Here is a 25,904-nt window from a genome sequence, read left to right as displayed (position 1 = left end):
TATTCTACTAGAAGCAGTCATATCTTCATCTAAGATAGGTGTCTCTGCACTTAGCCAACAGGATTGCTGCAGGACACCCTTACTGGATTAGTTTTGTAGACACAAGAAACTTCTTGTATGCCCACATACCTGGCTTTCCTTGTCTTACAAAAGACATGCTGATGCAGAGTCTGCTTAGGCTATTTCATAATGTTATGTACAGGCTAGTAGACTTCATCTATGGAAATGCAGTGTATTTGCATTTCAACTCCAGCTTCATGAAAGCTTTACTCTGCTTAGCACAGTAGAGCCTGTGTGTGCACCAAAGCTTTATCTCTTGTTGTTGAAACCTTTTTAAAGACTCAGAAAAGTTTCTGCTTTCAAGACCCAGAAAAGTGGAGAGGGACACTACTTAGATTTGTAATTTTAAGATAAGTTAAATTTTAATTTGTAATTTTAAGACAAGAACTATATATGCACTCTGACATTAAAATGGCGCCATTTTCAGGACACTGCTGTTCTTGATTATGAGACGCTCTGCCCTGTTTGTTACTGTCCAGCCCTGTGCAGAATGAATCTAATATGGGTGATAGAAGTTGCTCTAAATTGATTGTATCTTGTGTTCATTTTGTATAAATGTAAACAATGATGCACGGTGCCGGGCAGTGGAAAACTTCTATTCATTTAGGGAGACAGGAGGAAATGGACCACATCATCAGTCACATGTGTTTCCCTGGAATTGCATGCAAGTATGTAATTTAATCTCTGGATAAACAATTTTTCTGCTACAGTGGTGTAGGCTACTTGCTGTCACTGCACTACTAGAAGCTTCCTCCAGAACCACAGTGCTTTTGTGGTGAGGAGTTATTAATGTTCTTTTCATTAATCCTGAGACAGAAAGAACTGGAATTTACAAACAGGATAATTTACATTTTTTCCTCTGCTGAATCTTTGAAATACCCTGTCATGATTTATTGTCCTGAACGGAATTACCAAACATCACTTTAGAACACATAGTTAAGGAAAAAGACTTTTTAAAGTCGTAGTAGTAACATGCTTACATGTTACATACAAAAGGTTTTCATAAAATCTTAGAATGTTACGATTAGTGTATTCCATTGAGAATTACTTGGGGAATGGATTTGGAGACTGAGATTTCCAGAAGACTACGCTCTTTATTGACAACTTTATTTCCATTAAAAGTACCTTATCTTGTCACCTAAATGAGGAAAATTGAATAAAACTTCCAATCACTGATCTGACACAAGTTGTCTGAAAAGAAAAACTGACACTTGTAAATTTGAAGTTGACTCTAGTGCTCATAAGTCTGGCTAGGAATTTATTTACTTTCCAGAGCTGAATCCATTGCTTTCTGAGGAAGTCCTCCCTTCTGGAATCATTTCTCTTGCTGGTGAGTCATGTTGTCAGGAGCCCCATTAACTCCAGTAAGATTACTTGTGTGAGTGCTCACTAGCATGTGTTAAAGTTGCACAAGAAGATTTCTACCATCTTTTTGGTGTCATTTCATTTTAGCATCACAGTTCATCAAAAATGACAGTGATGTATGGCAAATCTGTGAGGTCCTAATTTCATTGGCATTGAAAGTTTCCAAGTTGAAACACCATGTAAGAAATGCAGCAGACAGGTTGCCAGAAACTTCATAAAGCGTCCCACAGGGGCTGTGTACTAGTGACGACACCAGGCATTTGTTGTGAAGAACCTACTTTTAAAATAACTGTTACACATTTAAGGGAGGTACAAATAGGGACTCTTATGTCTAAAGCACTTCAGGTAAATTTTACCTTTTATTTCTTATTTATTCAAACCATTTGAGATTATCTTTTTTTATATCCTTCCTTGCTCCTACATCAGGTTTGCTACCTCATAAATCTGGTGTTGACTACCAAGGCAGGATCTTGGCTGAGGTTTGCAGAGTATCAGAGGAGCTGTTCTGCCCTGTCTTCTGTGCCCTGTTGTTTGCCCAGTAGGAAGCAATCTGAAATGCACAATTGTTACCCAAAATCCAGAATAGATTTGGGGTGGGGATGGGGGTGGGGGGCAGGGGAGGATTTAGAAAAGGAGCTGAGTCACCAGGTAGTGAAATGTCTTTCAGGAAGGGTTAATGGGTAGGAGAAAGAGCTGTAAAGTCAAGTTTTAAAAATGTGAAAACAATTTGAAATATAATGAAGTCCCATAGCAAGTCAAATATTTATCTTTTTACCAATTTACTTTGCTTGCAGTGCACACACCTTTTATTTTAAATACCACTTTGCTTACATCAACTGTTAGTTTTCTGGCAAATGGTCAATATGTCAGGAAACGTCAGCTGGCAGGAAAATTTTACTGGTGCACCTCTGCTACATATGAAATACAATACAATGCAAACTAGCCAACAGAACATACTAATAAAGACAATTTTCTGCAGAGGCATACTTTTTTATGTATTCTTATTGAATACTCATTTCTTATGTTCTAAATTTCACAGAAGTTCAATTCTCAAAAGCTTTACTTCTTTTTGAACAAAATAACTGTTATAGCAGCCTTCCAGTACCTAAAAGTGACCCAGAAGACAGCTGGAGAGAGGGACATTTTACAAGGGCATGTAGTGATAGGACAAGGGGGAATGGCTTTACACTGAAAGAGGGTAGATTTAGATTAAATATGAGAAAGAAATTCTTTACTGTGAGGGTGGGGGAACGGGTTGCCCAGAGAAGCTGTGGATGCCCCATCCCTGGCAGTGTTCAAGGCCAGGCTGGATGGGGCTTTGAGCCACCTGATGCAGTGGAAGGTGCCCCTGCCCATGGCAGGGGGGTTGGAACTAGGTGATCTTTAAGGTCCCTTCTGACCCAAACTATTCTAAGATTCTGATAGTCTTTTCCTATTAGTGCTTCTAGCTAATGTTCCTTAATGCAACATTTAGCTGCTTTTTCTGTCCATGATTAATACAGGAAAAATTAGGCAAAAGTACCAAAGGCTTTGTTAATGGTTTAGGATATTTTTCTTAATTTCTTTGCCTTGAAGGCTTTCTTTGTTCATTTAAATAGTAATGACTCTCTATTTATGTAGTCATCTATAAATTATTATTAAAGTTTAAACGCTTGTTCAAATTGCCCAATATGTGAAGTTGGAAAATAATTCTAAAGGAGACTTGAAGTAGAATTTCTTTCTACTGTGAAAGGAAGCAGAATTGAATGGAACTGATTAAGTACTAACACTTAGATAAATTTGATGCTCCTGTTACGCATGATGGATAATATTCTGTTTTCAGTAACAAGACTCCAAACCTTGTGATTGTTTCCTGAAAACTTAAAAAAAAATATGTGGTCTTCGTGGATATTCTGCCTGCACTATACATGTCTGGCATTTCTTTGGCTCTGTTATTATTATCAAAAATATTAACATGAAAAAATGATCTTTGATTTTATGAGGTGATCTGTTTATGCAACTTAAAATTCTGGATTAAGTTTCATGCAGTTTGGCCTGTAAAGTAATTAATAACTGTTTAGGAAACTGGCAATGACAAACCTATATAATTACTACTGTGTTCCTAATTACTATTTTGCAGCATACTCTGGCTCTTACATTTGACTCAGTTTTGAAGTAGGGCAGTAATTGCACTCTGCTTACGGTCTCCTTCAGAGTAAGGTCAGAGGCCATTATTTTATTCTTTTTTGAACGGTAAGATTCTGACATATCTTCAGAGTTGAATAAAATTTGAGAACTCTGATGGAAAATACTGCCTAGATTATTGATCCCAATGATGAATAGAAGTCAGCATTAATTTGAAATATCTTTCTCCTTTTGTTGAAGTGTATAATCAAAAATATAGATGTCAATGGCCCTTGCGCTAATGTGCATTTGGGAAGCTTATTCATAAATTGGTGACTTGTACAACATGAGTTCATATTGTCTGTGGTAGAGCTAACACACACTGTGCAATGATTCTAGTTAAAATCCATCCTCTCAATGTAATGTCATAAAACTCCTGCTGCCCATTAGCAACCACTTACACATTCCTAGTTTACTGTTCAACTGTTTAACATGTCAACCTCTCATGACATATCTTGTTATTCAGGTGAGGAATTCAGAACACCAGCTATCTGCTTGCTACCTATGTTTGGCTGTAATTTTCAATAAATTATTTCATTGTTTACTACAAGCCTTCTGTCAAAACGGCATATTTCCTAACAGGCCATCATATGGTAAAAGCCTGTTTTATCTTGATATCTCATTCAAAAGATTTCACCTACAAAATGACACTCAGTACATTCATCACTGACTGACTGCAATATTCCGTTTTGTAAAGTTATTTCTTTTTCATGCTTTAAAAATAAACATGTTTTTGTAAATACAGGTTTAACAACACTGTAGTTTTTCAAGAGAATAGAAGAGTTTTCCTGGGTCATGGATCCCCTTCTACTTAGACTGCATTTTTGTCTGTATGACTAATTGTTTGACACAGGCTGTACTTCAGTCTGAAGAACTGGCTATACTAACTTAACTTATATTTTCTTCGCCTTACACAAACACTTGTTGCTAAATAATATTTCCACAATTTTGGCTGCTTCTGCTGTTAGATTGGACCCTACTACAACTTCCTTATTTGTTTTAGAAAATGACCCCGCAAATTCTTCACTTTAGCTAGAATGCCCAGCACAGGAGCAGGGACACCTGCAGGGATTTTGGCAAAGTCTACTGAGATATTTCCACTCCAAAATTTTCTAATTTCTCCTGAAGTTTTGTGGTTTAGGTTTTTTTTGTATTTTCTGTTCAACTTGGATACTGTGTCCTATTTTCGTATCACATATCACTGAGCCATTCAGCATTTTTATTAACTAGTAAAAATGAAAGTGACTTTCAAGCTCTGAACCAAGTTGTAATGAAAATAAATCCATTTTAAAAAGAAACAAAACCAACCAAACAACAAACCACTTGTGGCATTTGTACTACAAGAACCCATCACACAAGCCACATTACACAGGAGGTAGAAAAAAAGGAGGAGAGAGAAATTAGTTTGCTTTTATCTTAATTTTTGAGGGAAATATGCAAATTAATTACAAATGCAGAAAAAAAAACATATGATAGGACTTGGCAGTCCTGGGTTAACAGTTGCACTTGATGATCTCAAAGGCCTTTTCCAACCTAAATGATTCTATGATTCTGTCACTAGACATAAGGAGGCTTATTCAAAGAGTAATAAAAACTCCTGTCCTGAGTGCAACTTCTGGTTTGCACTCACATGTGAAAATGAGTATAATTATTTTCATGTATCAGACAGTTTTTGCCTTGAGCTGTCAATTTTGCCAGCATATTTTGTTGGTCACACACCTACTTATAATGCCAATTCCAGCTACATTTTTATCCATAAAACTCTGATTCCTTTCTTCATCTGGTGTGCTTCCTCTCTAACTTGGAGTAGAAGTAGTCATTGTGTCCTTCTCATCAGTGCTTTTTCTAATTTGATTTTCAATAGCTTCTCTAGGGTATCCTTCTCAAAATCTTTTAAGACAGTTTCTTTGATAGTTAATATAATCTTTTCTCTACAGTATTCTGAGACTGTGAATAATTCCTTTGTTTTGTTTATACTTCCATGCTGGAGAAGGTTTATAGACTTATTTCTGAACTCTGAGGTTTTTATTTTGAAGACTTGGAAAAAATGGCTTTCAGCCTTCTTATGTCATATCTCAAATAACTGCTTCAGAGCTAAGCTGATATAAACCAAATTTAGATTGTAGTATTACTAGAAGTATTTGCAAGCCACTTCTATTTTTCATTTTGGTTTGATATCATTCCCTTTGTTATACCAAAGCAGATCATGTATGCAAAAACCCCTAAATAAATCCACTAAACCAGTCACTAAATCAAGTAAAAGACATGGGACTTTATGACAGTGTTTAATTCGCCAGAACTCACTTTTTCTGTTAATATTCTCAAATTTAACTTCTTCTAGATAGCTACCACTGTAATGAGGAAAAAGCTAAATGGTATTTCGGGAACAAGGTGATGGACTGGTGCTCAACTCAAATACCAGAAGTCATGATATTGACATGTGAACAATACTGAATCCTCATTCACTGGATGTGTAACCAGCTTTTTACTTTGGCATTTTTCTGCCAAAAGTACTGGCCAACATTATAATTTTGGTAGTTTTACGCAGGTAAAGCTAGAGAAGACTATTGGATTAGCTGAGCTAGCACCTTGTGTTTCAGTTTCTTACACTTGATCCAATTTTATTTGTCTTCAGCCTAGTAATTTCTGGTTAACTGAAGGACAGCTGTGAAAAGTAAGATATCCAACTGTGATCTGAAAGCAGCAATGGGTAAAGAATCATAATTTCCCTTGGTAGTTTATCCCAGTGGTTAATAATATTAAAACATAGAACATGTGACTTATTCTACTTTGAAAGTACCTGTCTGTAGCTTCCAGCTTCTGGTTGTATCCTTCTGTGCTAGATGTAAAAACTCTTTAGCCCCCGAGTAATTTCTCCGCATGTCAGTACTTTTTTATGGTAATCTAGCCAGCTTTCCATTTTCCCTTTGAGAAGCCAAATAGATAGAGCTCTTTAACTTTTCTGTTAATGACATTTGAGAGCAGAAAATGTTTTTAAAGTATTATTATCACTCTTAATCTTTCTTCTCTTAGTTCTTTTTTAGTTTTCAGCATCTTCTTAAGAAATAGATCCTCCCAAAGTCTGTGTAGCATTGCAGCAATGATCTAACGTGCAGGTACAAGTAAAATGGCCACCTCACTCCTAGGCTGTATTTCACTGTTTTTGTAACCAAATATCACATCAAACAAGTTTTCTTGCTGCGATGTCTCTTCTGACAGCTGGAGTTGTTCATCCACTACAATACTGAGATTCCTTCCAGAACTGCTGCTTTCTAGAACATGGTCCCCAAACCTCTACCTTGCAATCTTTTTTTTCTCTGAGTTAGAACTTTGCAATTTTTGCAGTGTCTAACTTTGCTAATTTATCCAGGCATTTTATTAATTTTACTCTGCTAGTATCATCTGCAGAACTGCTGGGCAGTAAATTTATGTCTCCTTCCCAGTCTTTGACAAAACTTATAAATACTAGATCTGATGTCTGGAGAAGCAAGATGTACTGTAAAGATACACTGTCAGTCTGAGCTGCTTCTTTAGTAATGGCTGCTATTTGTGATCAGTCAGTCTATATAACTATATAATATTGTATAAATGCTGCTTGTCACTAAGTCAAACAGCTTCCAAAATTCTAAAGATATTTCATCTATACAAGTATCAGCCAAAGCTGCGATCTTGCCCAAAGAATGAAATCAAACTTGACATCTGTTTTCATATAACCATGTTGCCCAACATCAACATCTCTATTGTATAAAGCTGGACTGGTCTATGGCTGTCTAAGCGTTTTCATTTTTTCCTCTAGATATTAGCAATTGACCATCTGGCATTTTTCTTATTTCCCATGACATTGATAATTTCCCTGCTATTCCAAGATGTATTAAACATGAATATCGTTGGACCAGAGCTATCTGAAGATAGCTCTTAAGTTTTCAGTGCAAGTTAACTAAGCCATAAGCTTTTAAAATGTTCATCCCACGATGAACTTCCAGTTTGTGTGTTCAATAGTAGACAAGAGGTATTGCCTCCTCCTCCTCCTTGTCTGATACTAGCACATTATCCCACTTTTTCTTCAACTGGGGGAAATAAATTACTGAAAAATACTATCCTTTTCTCTTTAATCATTAACAATTGTTCCAACTCTTAAATGTTGATGTGAATGTTGTTATATAAGAAGCAATGCAAACTGTTATAAAATAAAAATTATAAACAGTAATTTCAATCTTCAATAAACCTCTAGTCCTTTATGCTATATTCTATAAAATATTTATTCAGGACTTTTAATTTACACTGGTTAAATGTTGATTTTGGCAGTGCTGTTATTTTTAGTCTGATTTTTTTACTTCAATATTTCATGCATATCTTCCTGTTTTGTCTTCTAGATTCCTGTTGCTGTTTCACAGATAAGTTCAACCAACCACCCAGTGAAAGTAGGACTCTCAGATGCATTTGTGGTTGTGCACAGGATCCAGCAAATTCCCAGTATGTAGAATTGTAGTGGTGCTAATGGTTTGGAGGCTGACAAATGAGTATAAGCTGATTTCATCAAGGATGATTAGCTGCACAAATCACTTAACTAATTTCAGCTTGTTAATTCAAGTGTAATTTTATTTGCTTGATGATTCCCAATGTGGCTTTCTCTGTCATTGTTCTTTTGAGCTGATAAATTAAGTAAATAAAACTAAATGGCCAGCCAAATAATGTAAACTGTCAACCAGCATAATTTGGTATTCCATGAGATACTTTATCTGGAATATGTCTCCATATCCGTAATAGGGAAGAAGCAATCTGTTCAGAAAAATCATCTGTATCCAAAAAGAGAAGAACATCCAGGCTGGAAGTTCTTGAAACTTTACATTCTGAACTTGAAATTCATATATACATTGTAGTGAGAGAAAAGAGAGATGTTATTAAATAACATCTTGGGCTCATATAATTGCAGCAACAGTAATGCAGTAACATTTAATTTTTTCTGGCTTTAATTGTATTTTGTATGGCTTGACAAGAAATAAGTAGTAGGAAACCAAGTGTGATTTCCTTGATGCCTTGTTTTAACATACTCTGTACAGAACCCATGGAGATTGTTTAGCCATTAGAGAGTATGCTCACTTTCCAAGTCTGTTGGTTTTATTTACATGTTTGGAGCAAATTTACAAAGTTCGGGTTTTGATGTCCCCTAACAGCAGGGTGTAGATGAAAGAAGCTGTGCTTGAACCAGCCTCCTAGGACTGAGTCCAGGCATATTCTTCTAAAATGAAACCTGACAGAGGTATGGCACAGGTAGGGCTCATAAGGACTGACCTGATCCAGCCCATCTCTAAGGTTGTCTGCAGATGGGGCTGACACTGGAGTTGCAGGTACCATTGCCTCTCAGCTTATCCCATCCCCTCATCACATTTAGTCGTTGATGTGCAGGAGCATAAAGCGTGTAGATGTCTTGCCATGGGGAAGATGGAAAATTTCAGTACCATCTTGTACTTACTGTGTTGTGAACTCAGAGTAGTGTGAAGGAGGTTGGCATGCCCAGATTTCACTTAAGAGACACGTTCTTGGAAGAAACTTGTTTCTGAAGTATGATAAAGTAGTTGCGATGTGCCTATGGTTGCATGGATTGCTTTTGAGTGCTTAGGAACAAATGAATCTAGGCAACTGATTTCAGCAGTTCGAGTGATGTTTGTAAATGAATGATTTCAGTATTTCTGTGAGTCTTCAACTTCTAAGAGCTCCTGAAATTGATTCGGGTGGAAATTAGGTTGATTGACTTGTGCAAATGGTTTATCAGATCAGTCAGGTAGAAATTCATTCTAAGAGATACAAGTAGTATGCAGATCTTTTGGCATCAGCCTCCATCATCAAACAACACTAAAGGACTTATTCAGATTTACATATTTTGTATGTAAAATATATGGTATATGTGAGTCTTTATTCTAGTTTGAATGTTTCTTTCTGTAGCAATATTTCAGATAAGCAACTTGTTTTACGACCACTGCATAACATTGCTTTTGATGAATACACAGTTACTTACTAGTCTTCTGGGTTTAGTGTTTCTGTAAACCTTTTTGTCACATGATACTTTCTCTTAAGTGAAGTGACTGCAATTACCAGAAAAGCTGTTTAGTGTTTCATCTTAAACTTAATCTTTTCATGAAGTTACATTAAGGAGTGGCAGATAAGAAGAATAAAATGTGGATAAAGAGTCTAAAATGTGCAGAAACTGTTTTGATAGCATTATTTTGGTATTGCTGTATGTAATACGCTGCTTTTCTACTTAATGACTGGTTCTGTGGTTGGTGGTAATTCGTAATTTTGCTGGTTTGCAGCTCACACTAGAGTTAGTATTAATCAAGGAAACCATCAGTTCATAGTAGATGTTGGTCCATAGAGAGCCAGTGTCAGATGCTCTTAAATTATGCATGTTCTTGCATTCTTGTTTTTCAGAGCTGTTAAATCAACCATGGCTCTAGTCAATTACTGAAAAAGCGATATGATAGAATTGTTGTATTACTTTATTTGTTAGCTTCTGAACACAAAAGAATATAAATTGCTGGGGTTCTGTCCCAAAAGAAGGCAAAGTAGTACAGCTATTAGTTCTCACTTACCGCTTTAGCAAAGAGTTTTCCATCAAGAGAATCCAGTTCCCCTTTATGTTCTTGGCTAGTTATTAAAAAAAAAAACAACAAACTACAAAAAAAAAGCCCCAAGAAACCTCTGACTACTGTTCCCTGTTTAAGTTTGGTCAGTTACCTTTGTATACATCTTTCCTTTGGAAAGGAAAGAGACATTAAGTGCAGCACAAACCTGTTTGAACAAAAATACCCTCTCAGTTTTCAAAAACGTGGAATGTCTTTGGTGCAGTCTGTATGCTCAGCGTTCTAAAATTTCAGTCTAATAGTCCTAGTTCTACTGAAGGAATTTTGGAAGATTTAGAACTAACCATTTATCAGATTTTTTCAGATATACTGTCCAAAACATTAGTAATATCTTTTTTTCGTACTTCTGAAAGGTGACTTCTAAAGCCAGGCAAACCTGTTTCATTCTGAGGAGAGAAAAACATGCTTTTTGATCAGCTGTTTCATTTCAGAAGTGCATTTTAACAAGTGTTGAAAATCCTCTTGAAGATCCAAAAGCAAAAAGAAAGGATTTTCTGAACCTGCTGAAATGGAGGACTTTGAGAGTTTCATACCTATTTTTCTTAATGTACTTCTACATATAAAGGCTTTGCAGTAACGCCCCTTTTACCTGTGCCTAAAAGAATATATGTACCTACATTTTCTTCGCCGTCTCTTTTAAGAGGTAGAGCACGGAGGTGGGAGATTTTTGCCAGGTAGCTTTCTGCCTGTTTTCTAGATTTGATTATTTTTTTTTCTTGACCTGCTACTACTGCTTATATATAGACAATGTCTTTGGGTTTGAGCCTTTTGTGGCTCTATTGCATCGATACAGATTGGCCACCATTTTATAGTTATATATATGTATAGATACGTATGATTGTATACACTCTGGAGGTGATTTGGAACAAATGGTAATGTCTGAAGGGAAATGAATTTTTGCTTGACACCAAGATTAGAAACAGAAGCCCTAAATTCTGAGATTTATATGGCAGCAAAATGGCAAACTAATTCCATCAATTAATTTCAGAGGAAAAGTTTCTGCTTCTTCTACATAACTCAAGTGAAGTGAGCTAGGCTCTGGACCTCTGCTTCTGATTTGTCCGATAAGTTAGAGGGACCACCCTGGTTTCTTCTTCTTCAGAACAGCTGATCACTTTTACATTTACTAGTTTTCCTATTGTAGCAGAGACACTAAGAATGTTTAATGGATATCTTCCAGTTAGACAACAGATGATGGTGAAAGCAAAGCTGGGAAATAGCTTTACATGTTCTTCCAGCAAGGCTTCTCTTCCTTTCTTCAGCATCTTCACTGCATCAGGAAACTTGTCCCTGTCCTGTTGCAACGACGTTCTCTTTTCTATTCCCTCTTTTGTTTTTTCTCAGACGTCCTTGGTATTTTGTTCTTGGTCCTTTCAGTTTCATATGGTAGCCTTTGCTTTCCCTGCTGCAGACCCCCAAGATCTCTCTCTAATATCATGACCATATTTCTTCCCCTACATGTTTCCTTTCCTTCTGGGTTGCTACATTTCTCTCCTTTCTTTCAGTGCTCTTTTCTCTTTTGTCTTTCAATTAGCTTTTTATTATGCATGAAGAAGAAATGACAAAGCATTTCCTGCAACCCACTATTTTATTTTAGCAATGAAAAAGCCCACCAGTAAAGCTTGCACAGAATGTGCTTTGTTTTCCACGAGAGCATGAAATACACTGGTAAGATGAGAGATTCAGGGAGTCTATACAGAGTTATTAGTCTTGCACTTACAGATAATGGCAAGGCTTTTCTCCACAGTGAGGCATACTTCATGATCTTGGCCTCTACTGTATTATGTACAGCTCTTTTAGGAAATCCATACCTTGACAACCCAACATTTAATGACACTGAAATTACTCAACAACACTGTGTACAAAAATGAAATTGTAGCTGAGTTACATGTTAGTAATATTCCAGTTTCAGTGCAATTAGTGCCACTCTATATGTAGTGTAACTCAGGCATGTAATTGTGAGAACTCTGCATGTTATAACTGTTTGCTGAAGTTTTCTCTTCGGTTTGTTTACAGCAGTGAGGCCCCTGAAAGAACCTTAGCATCACCTCCCTGAGGTGTAAAAGACAACGAGGAGTTTATGTTGTGATATTTATTGTATAAAGGTGCAGCACCATCTGGGAATTCACAAACTCTAATTTGCTGCTGCTTTACTGGTAATGTTGTCATTTACCTTTGTGAAAAGTGATCCCCAAAGTTATTGCTTTAAATTCACAGTATTTATTCTCACTTTCCACTAGTGTAACTAATTCCACAGAGTGAGAGTTCCTCCAGCCCTGCATGTTTGCTGGCCCAAAAGGGTTTAGCTGGGCAGCTGGGTTCCTTGGCACTAGGTACCGGATTCAGGAACAGTGAGGGAAAGAGGTGGGCATGCTTCCAATCTTTGGTGGCCGAACAGCACTTCAGGGACTGGTACAAGGTGATTAAGGTTTAAAATGTTCTTGTTTTAGCCAAAGCCTTAACTGGGCATCGACCAATCTCAGAATTAGGCAGTTTGGTGCATGGTGGCTTAAGGGAATCAAGCATATTTCTCACACCTTGAGCCTGTACTAAGAGCAGCTCAGCTGGCATCAGGAATTGAAGTAAATCTGAAAGGACATGGGAGAGTTCCAAAGTAAGTGATGTCTGGTAGGCACAGAGCATTGATGTGGAACAATTTTTTCTACGTTGTTGATAAAGTGGTTATTTTCAGAGCCTACTTCAGTGGTTTGCTTATTCACAGAATATATGTCTTTGAGGTGCATCTTCCAGGTTTCAAAGGATCTTTTTAGTAACTTTTAAGAGAACAATAAAATTAATATAATTAGGGAATCTGAATTTTGATCTAGATTCAGATGTGTGTAACAGTCAACGACCAAGAACAGTGTGGTGGGGGGTTGATTACAGGCATGTTTGATCCCAATGTCAGTGCCTCAAGAATTAACTAGTTAATGTTGCTAAGTTTAGTGATATGAAGCAATTAAAGAAAGATTGCTTTGACATTCTGACTCCCTTACCTTTTGTGGTGATGGCAATCAGGCATACCAGGCGGGCAAAATATCTATTTGCATGAAGGTTTTATTCAGCCAGTGATGCTAAACAAAGTTTCTATCAAGGAAAGCCTGTGGCTGTATAGCACAGCAGCTATGTCCCACCCCTCTGCATCCCTTATATTTTTTGCAAATTGCTTGCAGTTTAAGCTGGATATGTTGCATAAGTTGTCTGTGTCAAATTGACTTCTGCGTAATCAAATGCACCTCTTGCCATTTGTGTTTTCTCTATCAATGAGATTTAAAAATGAAAGTGCAGCTGTATGAATACATATGGCCTTGCTTAGCAGCTTTTGCTGGATATATGGCCAGTCTCAATTCCCTACAAGTCTTTCACGGAGACAGATTTTTATTTGTGTGAGCACATAATTTAAAAATTGACTTCTCCAACATTTTTACATTTATCTGGGTTGCAGGTTTTGGCTGACAAACGCTGTATGAGGAGAAGTGATTATGTGATGGAAAAGTACCAGAGATATTTTGCATCTGTTGGTTTATTACTAGCTACTGACCCTTCAGGTATTTTAGGAAGTCATTGGTGCTCTTCTGGCACTGCTCCATCTCCAGAGCATTCTCCCTACCTACTACATTTAGTAGTACAGATCTGGCAGTTCTGTTTCATAGAATATTTATATACCATTATTTAGTTTAATACTGTGATAAAATTACATAAAATGTTTTTTTGCACCAGAATCTTCCACATCTATAATTTACAGATCTGATCCATTGCTTAATCCCTTGAAAGGATTCTTTTGGTCGGCCTTCTGAACCCCCATGTTATCTCTCTAGGTCACTGAGGATGTACTTACTCAAGTAGCAGATGTTTTCTTCAGCTTTTTCTGCTGAAGTACCTTTGGCCTTGTCTTCAGAGATAGCACGTGTACATGCCACAGAAACAAACCAAAGAACTATTTTGGACTATGCTGTAAATTAAAACAAAAATAAAAAATAGTTTCTGTTCTTCGAAAAAAATATATCATTTGTTTGAAAAGTGTTTGAGATAGTCAGACCTACAGAAAAGTAAAATATTTTCATGACTAGGAGAAGAATATATACATATTTTCTGAAATTCAGAACGAGGAATGGTACTTCAAAGTATATGTACATGCAAAGAGTCCTTTTCCCTTCCTCCCTTCCCTGTTAGACCTGATGTAATGCCTCTTTTCAGCAAAATGCTTGCAGATGATGCTTAAATTTTTATCTGTTTCTATATCAAATGTTTTCACTAGTTCTTGTCAAGATAAGGTGCATACTGAAGTATGTGAGCTTATAAACTCTTTGTGATTCTGCACTTGTACTTGTGTCTAAAAGAGCTAAATAGCATGAGACAAAGAAGAAGTTCCACTTGAGTGAAAGGCAATGTGTGTCTTGGGTTGGAGCAGGAGTGTGTAGAGAGGTTGAGGGGGAAAGTGTCAGGGGAGAGTATTCATTTTTCTGTTTTTCCTGTTGAGTGTAGCTATTCTAGCCTGGCTTTTTTTAAGGGGTTACTAGCTAAGAATTCTCAATAGGGAGGAAAAAGTGCATTTTGAGAAGCTAAGCATGGTGTGTTTCAAGTCAGACTTTCAAAAGAATCTACACCTACATGTTTTTACAGCCTGGCCCGGCAGATAAATTTGAACACTTGTGTTTCCAACCACCTGCCTTCAAGTATATGCAAAGCTGTTAGAAGGTGACTATGCAAATACCTCTCTGTATTTAGGTTTCTTACAGTAGATAGATCCCTCGTATGTAAACTCACCACCTGTGGTTGGCAGAGTCTTCTTTCTGAAGAAGAAAAGATCAAACCTGAGTCTCCCAGGTAGTGGGATTTAATGGTATAAACAGTCATGCTGAAATACACGAGTGGATGTTATTTTTTTAAATGACAGACTTAATTCTCTTAAAATCAGTGTTTTTTATGAATTTCATGCACTGGGTGCAATAAAAGTGCCTGTGGACCCGAGACACTGATTCTCACTGGATTTTTGGAAAGCCAGAAGCTCTGTATTTCTTGTCAGCCCTGTGAGGAGTCTGTTAGGAAAGGTTCAGAGTAAACAGGATTATAGCATACCAGCCTGTACCACTAGTGATGAGATGAAATGGAGTTCAATTAAAGTGTCAGCACCCACCATTTTATTTTATGTATTAATTTGCTTATTTTTTTGGACAGAAGGATAAAGATTTCTGTGGAAACAAATGAAAGCCTTCAGCATTGGCAGGAGCTCATTTCAAACACATTCCCTGATCACTGAGATTTGGCATGTGTTCTTATGGAACTTACCAGCCTAGGAGCATAAACCTCTCACTGCTGGCAAGAGATTTTCCTGACTTCAGCACAAGATTGGCCTTGTCTTGAAAACCCTGCCTGTCCAGTGGGTTTGAAGGAAATGGCTAAAGCATTTGCTGGGGTAAACATTTGGCACATGCCTATATCTGTCTTTTAACTAGTTGAAGTGACTTTATAGGTAAAACATAAAACTAGCTCATACTGAAAGAGAAATCTGCTATCAGGAGAGGTGAAGCCATAGCAAAGTCAGCTTCAAATAAATGACAAAGGTGCTGATTTGGAGCTAAATAGAAATATTATTTTCTGAAAGCTAGACACTGGCTACCTGTGCCTGAGAGCTTAGTCAGTGAGAGAGGGCAAAGAAGCTGCTTCCCCCACAGCCACCCTGGCTGAAGCAGGAGAGAGTTATCCTACACATGACACTCTGCTTCTGCCTCCCCATTCCTCCTCAGATTCCCGTCTATTCCAACAGACACCAAGAGCCAGACGGTTATTTTCTGTGTGGTGTATGGGGTATTCACACAGCTGTACTTATAGAGCTTGGCCATCCTGCTTTTCTTAGAAGGCCTTGTCCACTTGTGGCTAAGGTGCCTCTCAGTTCAACATACACTGCTGCACTTTCTCTCTTCCCTTAAAAATTAGTATTTACTGCTTTATTGATTTTACTTAAGGTTCTGTTTTCTGTCTGAAAAACTCCTACAACATCCTGTCAAACAAGAGATTGCAAAAAACACTTTGGATTTGATGCTGTGTGATTGCTTAACAGCTGGGGAGCCCACGTGAGCCCACTTCAAGCTGCAGAAACACAACCTTTATACCAAGCAACAAGGTGTACCCTAATCCATACAGGGCTGGCAACACAGAAGACTACTGAAGATAAGAGTTTGTGGCTGTCTACAATTGCTTTTCTTCTGTTGCACGTAGACTCAGACCAGCCATTGACCCTTATAGTAACCTTTGCATGTCACTCTTTATTCCTGCCTGGAATGATTCCACAGGGTCAGTGATTGTATTTAGCATTGATTTCAATTAGTTTAGCAGACCTTCAAAAAAGGACATAAATTTGAATCCAGTGCACCAGAAAATCATCACTATTGTGTCAGATTGGCCATATAGGCTGTAGTTTTAGTTTGCAAATGTACAAGCTCACCAGTCTGCATTGCAGCTGTGCACTTAAAATCTGGAATATTCAAAATACATGGCAGGATATTGATCTGGAAACAAAGAATTTTGTGATTTTTTTATTATTTTTTTCCCCGCTTATCTTGTGCTTAGGTCTGTGAGTTCAAAGCCAATAAGAACAGTGCATTGACTATGTTGAATTTCTGCTGTGAGAAACTTAGGAGCAGTCAGCTTGTGTAAAGATTATGCATCACATTGGCTGTTTAGGAGGGCTTGTCTTCTTTAATATAATGTTATAATACGAAAAAATGTTCTAATGCATTTAGATGTGAGCTAGCTTGTAGCTAACAAATTTGATTAAGCAATGAAATAAGTTTTGTTTGCACATCTTGACAAGAACTGACAAAGTGAGCAAATAAAGCATTTCTCTCAAGCCTGTAAGCTGAGAAATGTCTTAGGAAAGCAAGTATCTGAAATAGACTCTAAAATGTCTGGCAGTATACTCTCTAGAATTTCTGTCTAAATGAATGACTAAGATGCTTGAGAGCACACTTAGTGTTTTCATAATCCTTTACCAGGAATAGGTGCCTATTCTGTCAGCTCTGATGGTTTATCAAGTGAAAAATTATCAATATATATTTATGTGTTCCTTCATAATGTCTAAAATTAAAAATGTTCTTGAGGAAAACTTGTGCCATGTATACACCTAAGGAACAATGAGTAATCATTACAACCACTCTTTTTCACGATCTACAGACTGCAAAATAGTAAAATGTGAAAATATTTTTATTTTTCTTTCCTGGTAGATGTCCGTAGAAGAACAATTTATGAGTACCACAGGGTGGAGCTACAAATGTCAAAGATTACCAATCTCTCAGCTGTTGAAATGATACCTCTTCCAAGTAAGTAAAACATAACGTGGACAGGAGCCAGATCTGGGAAGGACACCCCCAGCAACACACACCCAATTTTAAATATTTTGTTTCATCTGTGAACTTGGAATCACAGACAGATTCATTTACCCTCTCAGATTTATTCCCAGATGGATGATGCATTATCCAGTGCATCTTCATGTATCTCGAGTTAGTTTATAGGTATATAATTCCCAGTAGGTTTTGAATGAAATTTGTGCCAGATCATTTTTTTTAGAAGAATTATTATATTGACTTTAAATTTGTTTCCTCAAGAAAAAAGAACAGTTTTCATGCTTGCAAGGCAAACACAAATTCTTTTGTGTGCTGTGCATCACATTGCAAAGAATATTCCCAAACACATTTTGCAGTTCATCTGCCTCCTTTGTCCAAGGTAAAACTACATTGTTTAGAAATCTCTGGGTTTAACTGCCAGCTGTACTACTGTGAAAAAAATGGAAACAGCTATTTTTATTTTTTTTAATCTAATTGTAGTTCTTGCACACTTTCCTGCCAGTCATATTATCTGCTTGTGTCTGAATGTTAGCAACACCAAGGAAAGTGGAGCCAGTGAAGAAGGAGATTTAAGGAAATATTTAATATTTGACAAAAAGGTAAAGATTTAGCAATGCAACTCAATGAACAAATGTAGAAGTCGGAATACATATAAAAATGGAATCCTACAGATAAAATACACCTTTATGCATACAGTTGTGCAGTGCATTGTAATAGACTGGTTTTATTATCTTATTTTGGGCATGTGAACCTGCTGAGTCCCTAAATATATATACATGTATTATCAGAAGTTGTATCCTTTTGTGCTTTTTATGAGAATTATTTTTTACACTAATATAATAATTTGTGTGTTTGTTTATGTCCCAGCTTGTCTCCAGTTTACCAGCTGTGGTCCCTGTGTCACTGCCCAGATTGGATTCAACTGCAGCTGGTGCAGTAAACTCCAAAGGTAAAGAGAAGGATTTTTTCTGTTTTTGCATGGGTATACAGCTGTGCTCAAAGGATATCCAATAACATTGCCTAAAGGTTATTCAGCATAAAGGGTTGCTATATTTAGGTCTTACATACATCACATGTCAGGTGTGATCACTAGCAACACATCATTGTACCATTTCACTTCAGCAAAGAAAACAGGCAAGAATAGTCAAAATAGTTGTTTTGGGAGTTAAACCTTTCTTCCTATTTCCTCAACCCTACTTTAAAATCCTCTTGAAGGAGAACAAGGAGTAGAAATCATAACAGAAGTCGTATTTTCTCCCTTTATCCCTAGCTTCATCAAAAACAGCTTAACCACAGAGAGGCAGAGTGGTAATGTAACTGTAAAGACGTACTTGTACTCATTACAATAGGGAAACCAACACATCCAAAGAGTCAGTACTTAGTGGGAAAGTTGGGTCTCCTCAACCTCTCTGTGCCACGTTGATGAGGACAGTCAAGTCAGTAGCAGGAGCGATTTAGAGTCTGTGGAGCAGCTGGAGCATAGACAGCAAAATGGAAACTTTGCAGCTGTAGCTTTTCCAAAAAGTTCTTCACTCACTGACCTTCATTGACCTTCATAACAAGCATTTATTTAACACCAGTTCTCTGATACAAAATGCGGTATCATAATGGGTATTCATTGTTGTTGTGTTTTTCAACCCTGGTGATTAGGTTCAGAAATGCTATGTATAAAATGGATGCATAATTAAAGGTGGGAAGGCTATTAGCATTCTAAAATAGTGCTATAATTTGAACTGGTAAAGAACTGATAAATAGCTGGAGAACGTGGCATGGAATTAGGAACTTGGGGTCACTTTTATTGTTTTCTTAAGCTTCGACTCCTGTAACAAGTCATTTGAAAAGTCACTGTTCTCAGTTTGTTTTGCAAAAGCCTCTTTTTAGTGGAATTAGAGCTAAATGAAATCATGTCACAGGAAACAAATCAAGCATCTTCAAGAGTTAGGATACCTGTAGAAAACTGTTCCAAGCAAGCATGAACAGATCTTGCTTGCTGTAGCCAATTTCTTGCTTTCAAGCATTCCTTGATTCTCCTTCCATTAACAAATGTTGTAGCACTGAGTTTCTGTTGGCACTGGTTTGAGCAAGTTCTGTTGCTTTGCGGCCAGTGTTCTCATTTCTGTTTGCATAAACTCAGTTGTATGGTAAAGTTCAGACTTCTTAGGGAGAACAGGCAAGCCATGAGATCCTTTGTGGTTTTCTGTAGTTCATGAATAACTGAGTTTTCTGGAATTGCTGGAAAATCTTTTTCACTCACTGAGGCACAAATTCACTCTGGAGGACTAAAAGTGTTTTGTCCTTCACCTTTAGCAGGAAGTCACACCAGACATGTAGCGGCACTGTGTTCCCTTCCACATACTTCGGTGAATTTGTGGCTGCCCCTTCACAACTGGCAAGGTGTAATTTACTGCTGAAAAATATACAGTCTCAACACACCTGTCTCTAGTCAATTTTTTTTTTGAAAAAAATCTTGCTTTTTACTTTGCCTGTGAAGATTACACTGCAAAGATAAACCTACTGTGAGGCAGTACTGTTTCCCAAAAACAGCTGGCTCCGTGCTGCAGCACGATTGTGCCTTTGACAAGCTGCAGAAGATAGACTGAACAGTTTTATTGCTGTTAATTAGCCCATTACTGCCAGTAGTGAGACTGTCATTTCATGCAGCCTGTGTCTGGACATTGTTTGACTAGCAGCAAAAGCAGGCGCTGGAGTCAGTTCCTTAAAAGAAGGATGGATCCAGAAAAGCAAACTAAGATTATGCCTCTACATGGGAATTTCAGTAGTTTGAAAACAGTCATACCACCCAATTTGCATCTATAAAGATGAGTGATATTCAGCCAATATGAATATAAATATGAGTGATATTCAGGTTTAAACAAATGGAGAAGTGTGTATAGAATCATAAAATAGTTCAGAGTAGAAGGATGCACTAGAGGTCATCTAGTCTAGCCTCCCACTCAAAACAAGGCCAGCTGTGAGATCAGATCAGTTTGTTCATTACTTTGTTCAGCTGGGTCTTGAAAATCTCTGAAGCTATGGTCCAGTCCCTTGAACATCTTAATTTTATACTAGATTTTACACCTTATTTTTTAAATTGTTATGTCCTCTGGAAACATGTCTTTGGTGATAATGTCTGCCTCAGGTCCCATTGCCTTTCTTGCCCGCTGGCCTCCAGCTTCTGAAATGAGTGGCTTATTTCAACTAATTCAGTTCTACAAAGAAACAGATCTGAAATAATGATTGGGTAGATGTTTTGTGAAAAGAGGCAACTTGCTTTCCAAAATGTGAAGACTGAGCATTTACTTAGCTAGGGTAAATTACACTGCAGGATCATTGTGATCAGGACTCATTCTTGTGTCAACTTTGACAATTTTCTGCTGCCTACCAGTTTCTGTATACTCTTGCCTGCCTTCTAGTTGAGTGCCTCTCTTCTTTTACCTCACTGTTCCTCAGCGTCTGTATTCATTTTAGGGAGATACAGAAAAAGCCTTATACCGTTCTCAGTGGAGATGTCTGGATCACAGGAGAGTACCATCATTTACTTCAGTACCACATTGTGGTTCTGCTCCCCTCAAAAATAAATTCTCTGTATTAATATGTTCTTTTTGCATGTGATAAAAAAGTACTTTCTCAACAAGAAAATCTAACTTTCCTGGTTAAAAGTCATAAAGGATAGAAAGTTGTGTGTTCTTTCATCACAGTGCTCCACCTTTTTTTGTGTCACTGCTCTTTAGTCACCAGCCTTGTAAACCAACCTGACTTTTATCTCCTGTCATGATATGCATTGCTCTGCTGCAGCAGAATAAAATCTGCTTGGAAAAAACAAGTGTAAAGCATTACATGAAGTATTAACTTAGACATTTCAGCAGTGCCTAGAGTACAAAGAAAATTAATATTTACAGTCCACTTTCAAATGAGTGCTCATAGGGGTTTTTGAAGTAAGCAGGAGCTTAGGAATGCCCAAGTAGTGCTTCTGGGTTGCAAAGATGGCTGGACACACTAGTCCAGGAGGTGAGAATCCAAAACATGTCTCTCTTGGCTGTGGACAAAGCCCAGGGTGGGGAGGCAATTAGCCTTTGGTGCAAAAGCCTGAAGAAGGCTTTGAACTTGATAGTGACAGGTTTCCAGTGTGGCAATAATCTACCAGCCAATCTAGTGCTCTAATTTCTGCAGAGGGAGGATGCCTGTTTGCTAGTAGGGAGACTGTTAGGGAGCAATGAGGGTCAGATAAGACTGTAACAAACATTCATGTTCCTCCTTTGGTGCCACAGTAGCACTTTGGTACTTTGGTACTCTGGTACTTTAAAGTGAGATCTCCCAGAGCAGAAAGACTTCCATGTGGGTAACAAGCAAACATGTATCCAGTAGGAAACAAAACTCTATGCCAATTCTCCAACCTTTTTATCTCAACAAGTTATGACCCCATTTAGCCAGAGCAACATTACTACCAGGAACAGCATCTTGTATATTTTTTTCCTTGCATAAAATTTAAACCATATACTGAATCATTTACACAACAAAGTACAGTTGTTGGAAAAACATACATTTTATATGAAACCTGTAACTGCACAAGGAAAATTGACCAACAGAGCCATTGCAGAATAACTGTACTCCCCCATGTGGGCAATCTGTGTTGGAATGAAAATAACTTTATTCTACAACAGTGGGTTGTTTCCTACCTGTTACTTCAGCCCAGCTGCTGTGCAAACTCTGCATTCCTGGGAGAGGCAGGTTCTTCTTACAGGTGATTCAGTGCAAAATCTTGTATTCCTGTCACTGTCTACAAGCTTAAATCACAGTTTCCCTTTTCATAAGGGATCATCAAACTATCCACTCTGAAATCCAATATGACGTATGTCATACAGTTTTGTCATGACTAAAGCAAAGGCACATCATTTTCTTTTTACTTGAGCAGATGGAGGATCCCCCTAGGAGCTAATATTATTTTTTTAACTATGTATGTTTCATAACTGTTCCACAAGTAAAAGGGACTAACTATAAATAATGTAAGTTAAGATGGTATCATAGCTTTCTCCTACACAAGGATCTCTGTCTCTAAAATGACAAAAACACTGAGCATCTGTCTCATAGTAGTCACCTGTGGCTGAAACTTGGATTATTTGCTCTTCATTATCTACTTCCCAGCATGTAAAAGCTGGAAGAATTCATTAAAGTTAGATCTGTTTATATCATTTTGTCATGCTTCTGATGTTTATATACTCTAGGCACTTGGTATAGCCTGCATGTTAGAGATGCCATTTTCTAGGAAAGTTTTTGGAAGCTTTAAGGCAACTTTGCTGTTATTTTATAGGTTCAATTTGTACAACTTGCTCACATTACTGAAATAGCAATTTCCCTTGGAAATATTTGGAGTTAATTGCCCAAGAAATAAATTGTTTATTAACTTTAGAAGAGTTGGCACTGAAATAGAATGGAAGTATGATGCTTAAATCATCAAGGAATTTTTAAAAGCCACCTTTATACAAAGTTTTGAAAAGATTTATGTTCAGATTGATTCAGATTGATGTTTTTGTTTTGATGAACTTCAGGAAAGTCTCAGATTTCAGCAGTGAACTGATAGTGATATTTCCATGAGTTCAGAAATAAGCAGGCAAAGAGCAGTCTTTCAGTCTGTGTATGCTGGAGACTTGGGTTTTGAATGTGTCTCATGCTTTACTTTGTTAACACAGGATAAAAGTGTCTCTCAATCCTTGCAGCATCCTCCAGGTTTAGTGTAGTACTAGCATCCCCACACTGGAGATAGGGAACTGTAGTCCTGAAGGACTGAGGGCAGTAGTTGCAAGCAATTTAGATGATAGTTTTATTCAGCTGTCACTGTTGGTACCTATATTGAAATTTTAAATCCTCAAAACTGGCTGCCTTATGCCAAGGGCACCCAAAAGCCCTAACAGCTGGATCCACAAGGGTGTTTTGCTGGCTAGTCAGCACTTAGGTTATCAAGGGAAGTTATGCAGAATAGGAGGGCAGTACTAAAAGTACTTTTCACCAAACTCTTAAATATCTAAGACCACAAAGGTCCCTAGGGCTCAAACACTGAAGAAATACGTACAGCTGACTGAGTCTAAGCAGGGCTCAGCAGGGAAGTCCCTAAGCCCCATGAAACTCCTTTACTCATGTGTGACACTGCCCTTTACACAACAGTCTTATAATGATCAGAGAATGCCCTGAGGCGGGGTGAGGGGAGTGTTGTCCTCTGAACCCATCACACCCTGAAGGGTGACCTATTAGATGTCAAGGTTCTTATGCCTGAGCACTGAAACTCATACCCCCTTGGCATGGATCCAGCTCACAGCAGCTCCGCTACCCACAAAGTAGTGGCTGCCTGGAGACTTGGGGGTCAGCTCCTGCCACTGCTGACCAGGCAGCCCTGCTGGGGGCTTTGCCAGGTCTGCAAGGGAAAAGAGACTGAGCTTTGGGAGTCCAGTTCACAATAAAATCTTGCCCACGTTAAGTGATTAAATGCACTTTTATCCTTGAGAGTCTCTGTTTTCCAGACTATGCATTGAATACTCTGGTTTGAAATCATACAATCTTACAAGTTTATGGTATTGACCCATAGGGTGCAAACACCCAGTTTGAGAAGTGTCCTGAAATGCACAAATTCCTGTATTGGACTTCCTATGTGTAGTGATGAGCCAGGACACTCCATGCACTCTAGGCAGTTATTCTGTCTATGTGTCTGTGCACAGCTCCCGAAGATTGTTGTACTCTTTAATCCTGAAAAAGATGAAAGAATACCATTTGTGATACATTTCACTTCAGTGCTTAATCCTATATGCCAGCAGTAGCATTAGTTTTGTAAACTAAAAGGTTACGGCTCGTTTTTATGGCATGTGTTCTGAGCAAAGTGAAAAATCAGATGTGTTTGGGAATAGTAGAAGTAATGAGATTTAAGTCTTGATACTTCTAATCTTTTATTATGATAATCACAGTTCTCATCTAAGCAGGTAATAAACAACTTTTTTTGCATTCCATGCTGATTAGCTGGAAGGCAGGGAAGGGAAAATCTTTAGATGCTTGCAGTTCTTAAGAAATTATTTTACAGTTGAAATATGAAGTGACAGTTTTTCACAGTGCCCTTATGGTAATTGAGATAAAAAATGGTTGCCTGTTATTTGTCTTCTGAACTTCTGGGCAAGTTTGAAATGTCTTGTTTGTTAATTCTTCCTTTAGAAAGAAATTGGAAGCATATGTAGTTAACTTTCAAATCTGAGTTCATGTCTGGGAATTTTTAATACGAGGAGAAAGAGAGTTATGTTTTGGGGTTTTTGTTTTTTCTGTATGTCCCACCTGACAAGACCTAGTTTCATAAAATCTGTGTTGAATCAAATATTCTACTATAAGTAAATGTCTTATGTAATCTGACATATTTGTCAACTAAGCAAAGCACCACCCATACAGAATTACAAAAAAAAAAAGCACACAGAAATAATTATCATACTATCTGACTATATAACCCCCCTGATTTACAAAAGAAAATAATTAAATCCAAATAATAAACACAGTGTCTTTCTCCACACATTGCTCAGTTTGGTATCTACATTTCCCTCTACTTTTATTTGATTGCTGACACCATAATGAAGGTTGTAGATTGGATTATGGAGCCAGGAAAGGTAATGGGTAAGTTCAGGACCAAAAATGCTCATCAGCTGAGACTGCAGATATATTAGTTAATTGTGCAGTGAACATGTGGTGAACATCTGCTGTTGTGACATGCTTTGGTCTAAGTTCTTCAGCTTATTGTACCAAATCTATGAAGTTTAAAAAAATATATCTTGAAATCTAGAAGTTTTTAGCTCAAATGTTATAAATACACTTCTCAAAAGCCCTGGAAGTTCTTCTTATGCGAAGAAATTACAATGAAGACATAGAACTGAAGTTACTGTTGGTTTGATGGGTGAGGTGACAAGCTTGGACATTGCAGTGCAAGGTGGCAAAACAGTACAGTGCAAGGAAGAAAGTTTTGCCTTGTGACCCTGAAAATATTTTTATTCCTGTCCCTACATTCATAAGCAACCATTTGTAGAGCTCAATTTTTATTCATAGAATCATGGAATACTTTGGGTTGGAAGGGACCTTTAAATGTCATCTAGTCCAGTCCCACTGCAAGGAGCAGGGACATCTTTAAGTAGATCAGGTTGCTCCAAGCCTCATTCAGTCTGACCTTGAATGTTTCCAGGGATGGGGCATCTACCACCTCTCTGGGCAACCTGTTCCAGTGTTTCACCACACTTGTAAAAAAAATCGTTCCCTATATCTAGTCTAAATCTACCTTCTTTTGGTTTAAAACAATTAGCCCTTTTCCTATTTCAAC

General features: G+C 37.6%; 1 protein-coding gene across 1 annotated transcript in view; it reads left to right on the top strand.

Moving 5' to 3' along the window:
• Positions 1 to 25,904, top strand: part of PLXDC2 (plexin domain containing 2) — a 272,130-nt gene that overhangs the window by 201,763 nt on the left and 44,463 nt on the right. Inside the window, exons 7-9 of the mRNA XM_080382355.1 lie at positions 7,962 to 8,061; positions 17,453 to 17,548; positions 18,440 to 18,521. Coding sequence (XP_080238481.1) covers positions 7,962 to 8,061; positions 17,453 to 17,548; positions 18,440 to 18,521 — 278 coding nt within the window. The remainder of the gene's footprint in view (positions 1 to 7,961; positions 8,062 to 17,452; positions 17,549 to 18,439; positions 18,522 to 25,904) is intronic.

This window comes from Falco punctatus, assembly GCF_963210335.1.
Source record: "Falco punctatus genome assembly, chromosome: 4".
Classification (NCBI taxonomy): domain Eukaryota; kingdom Metazoa; phylum Chordata; class Aves; order Falconiformes; family Falconidae; genus Falco; species Falco punctatus.
The sequence above is the reverse complement of the archived record's forward strand: the minus strand, read 5'-3'. Positions and strand labels throughout refer to the sequence as shown.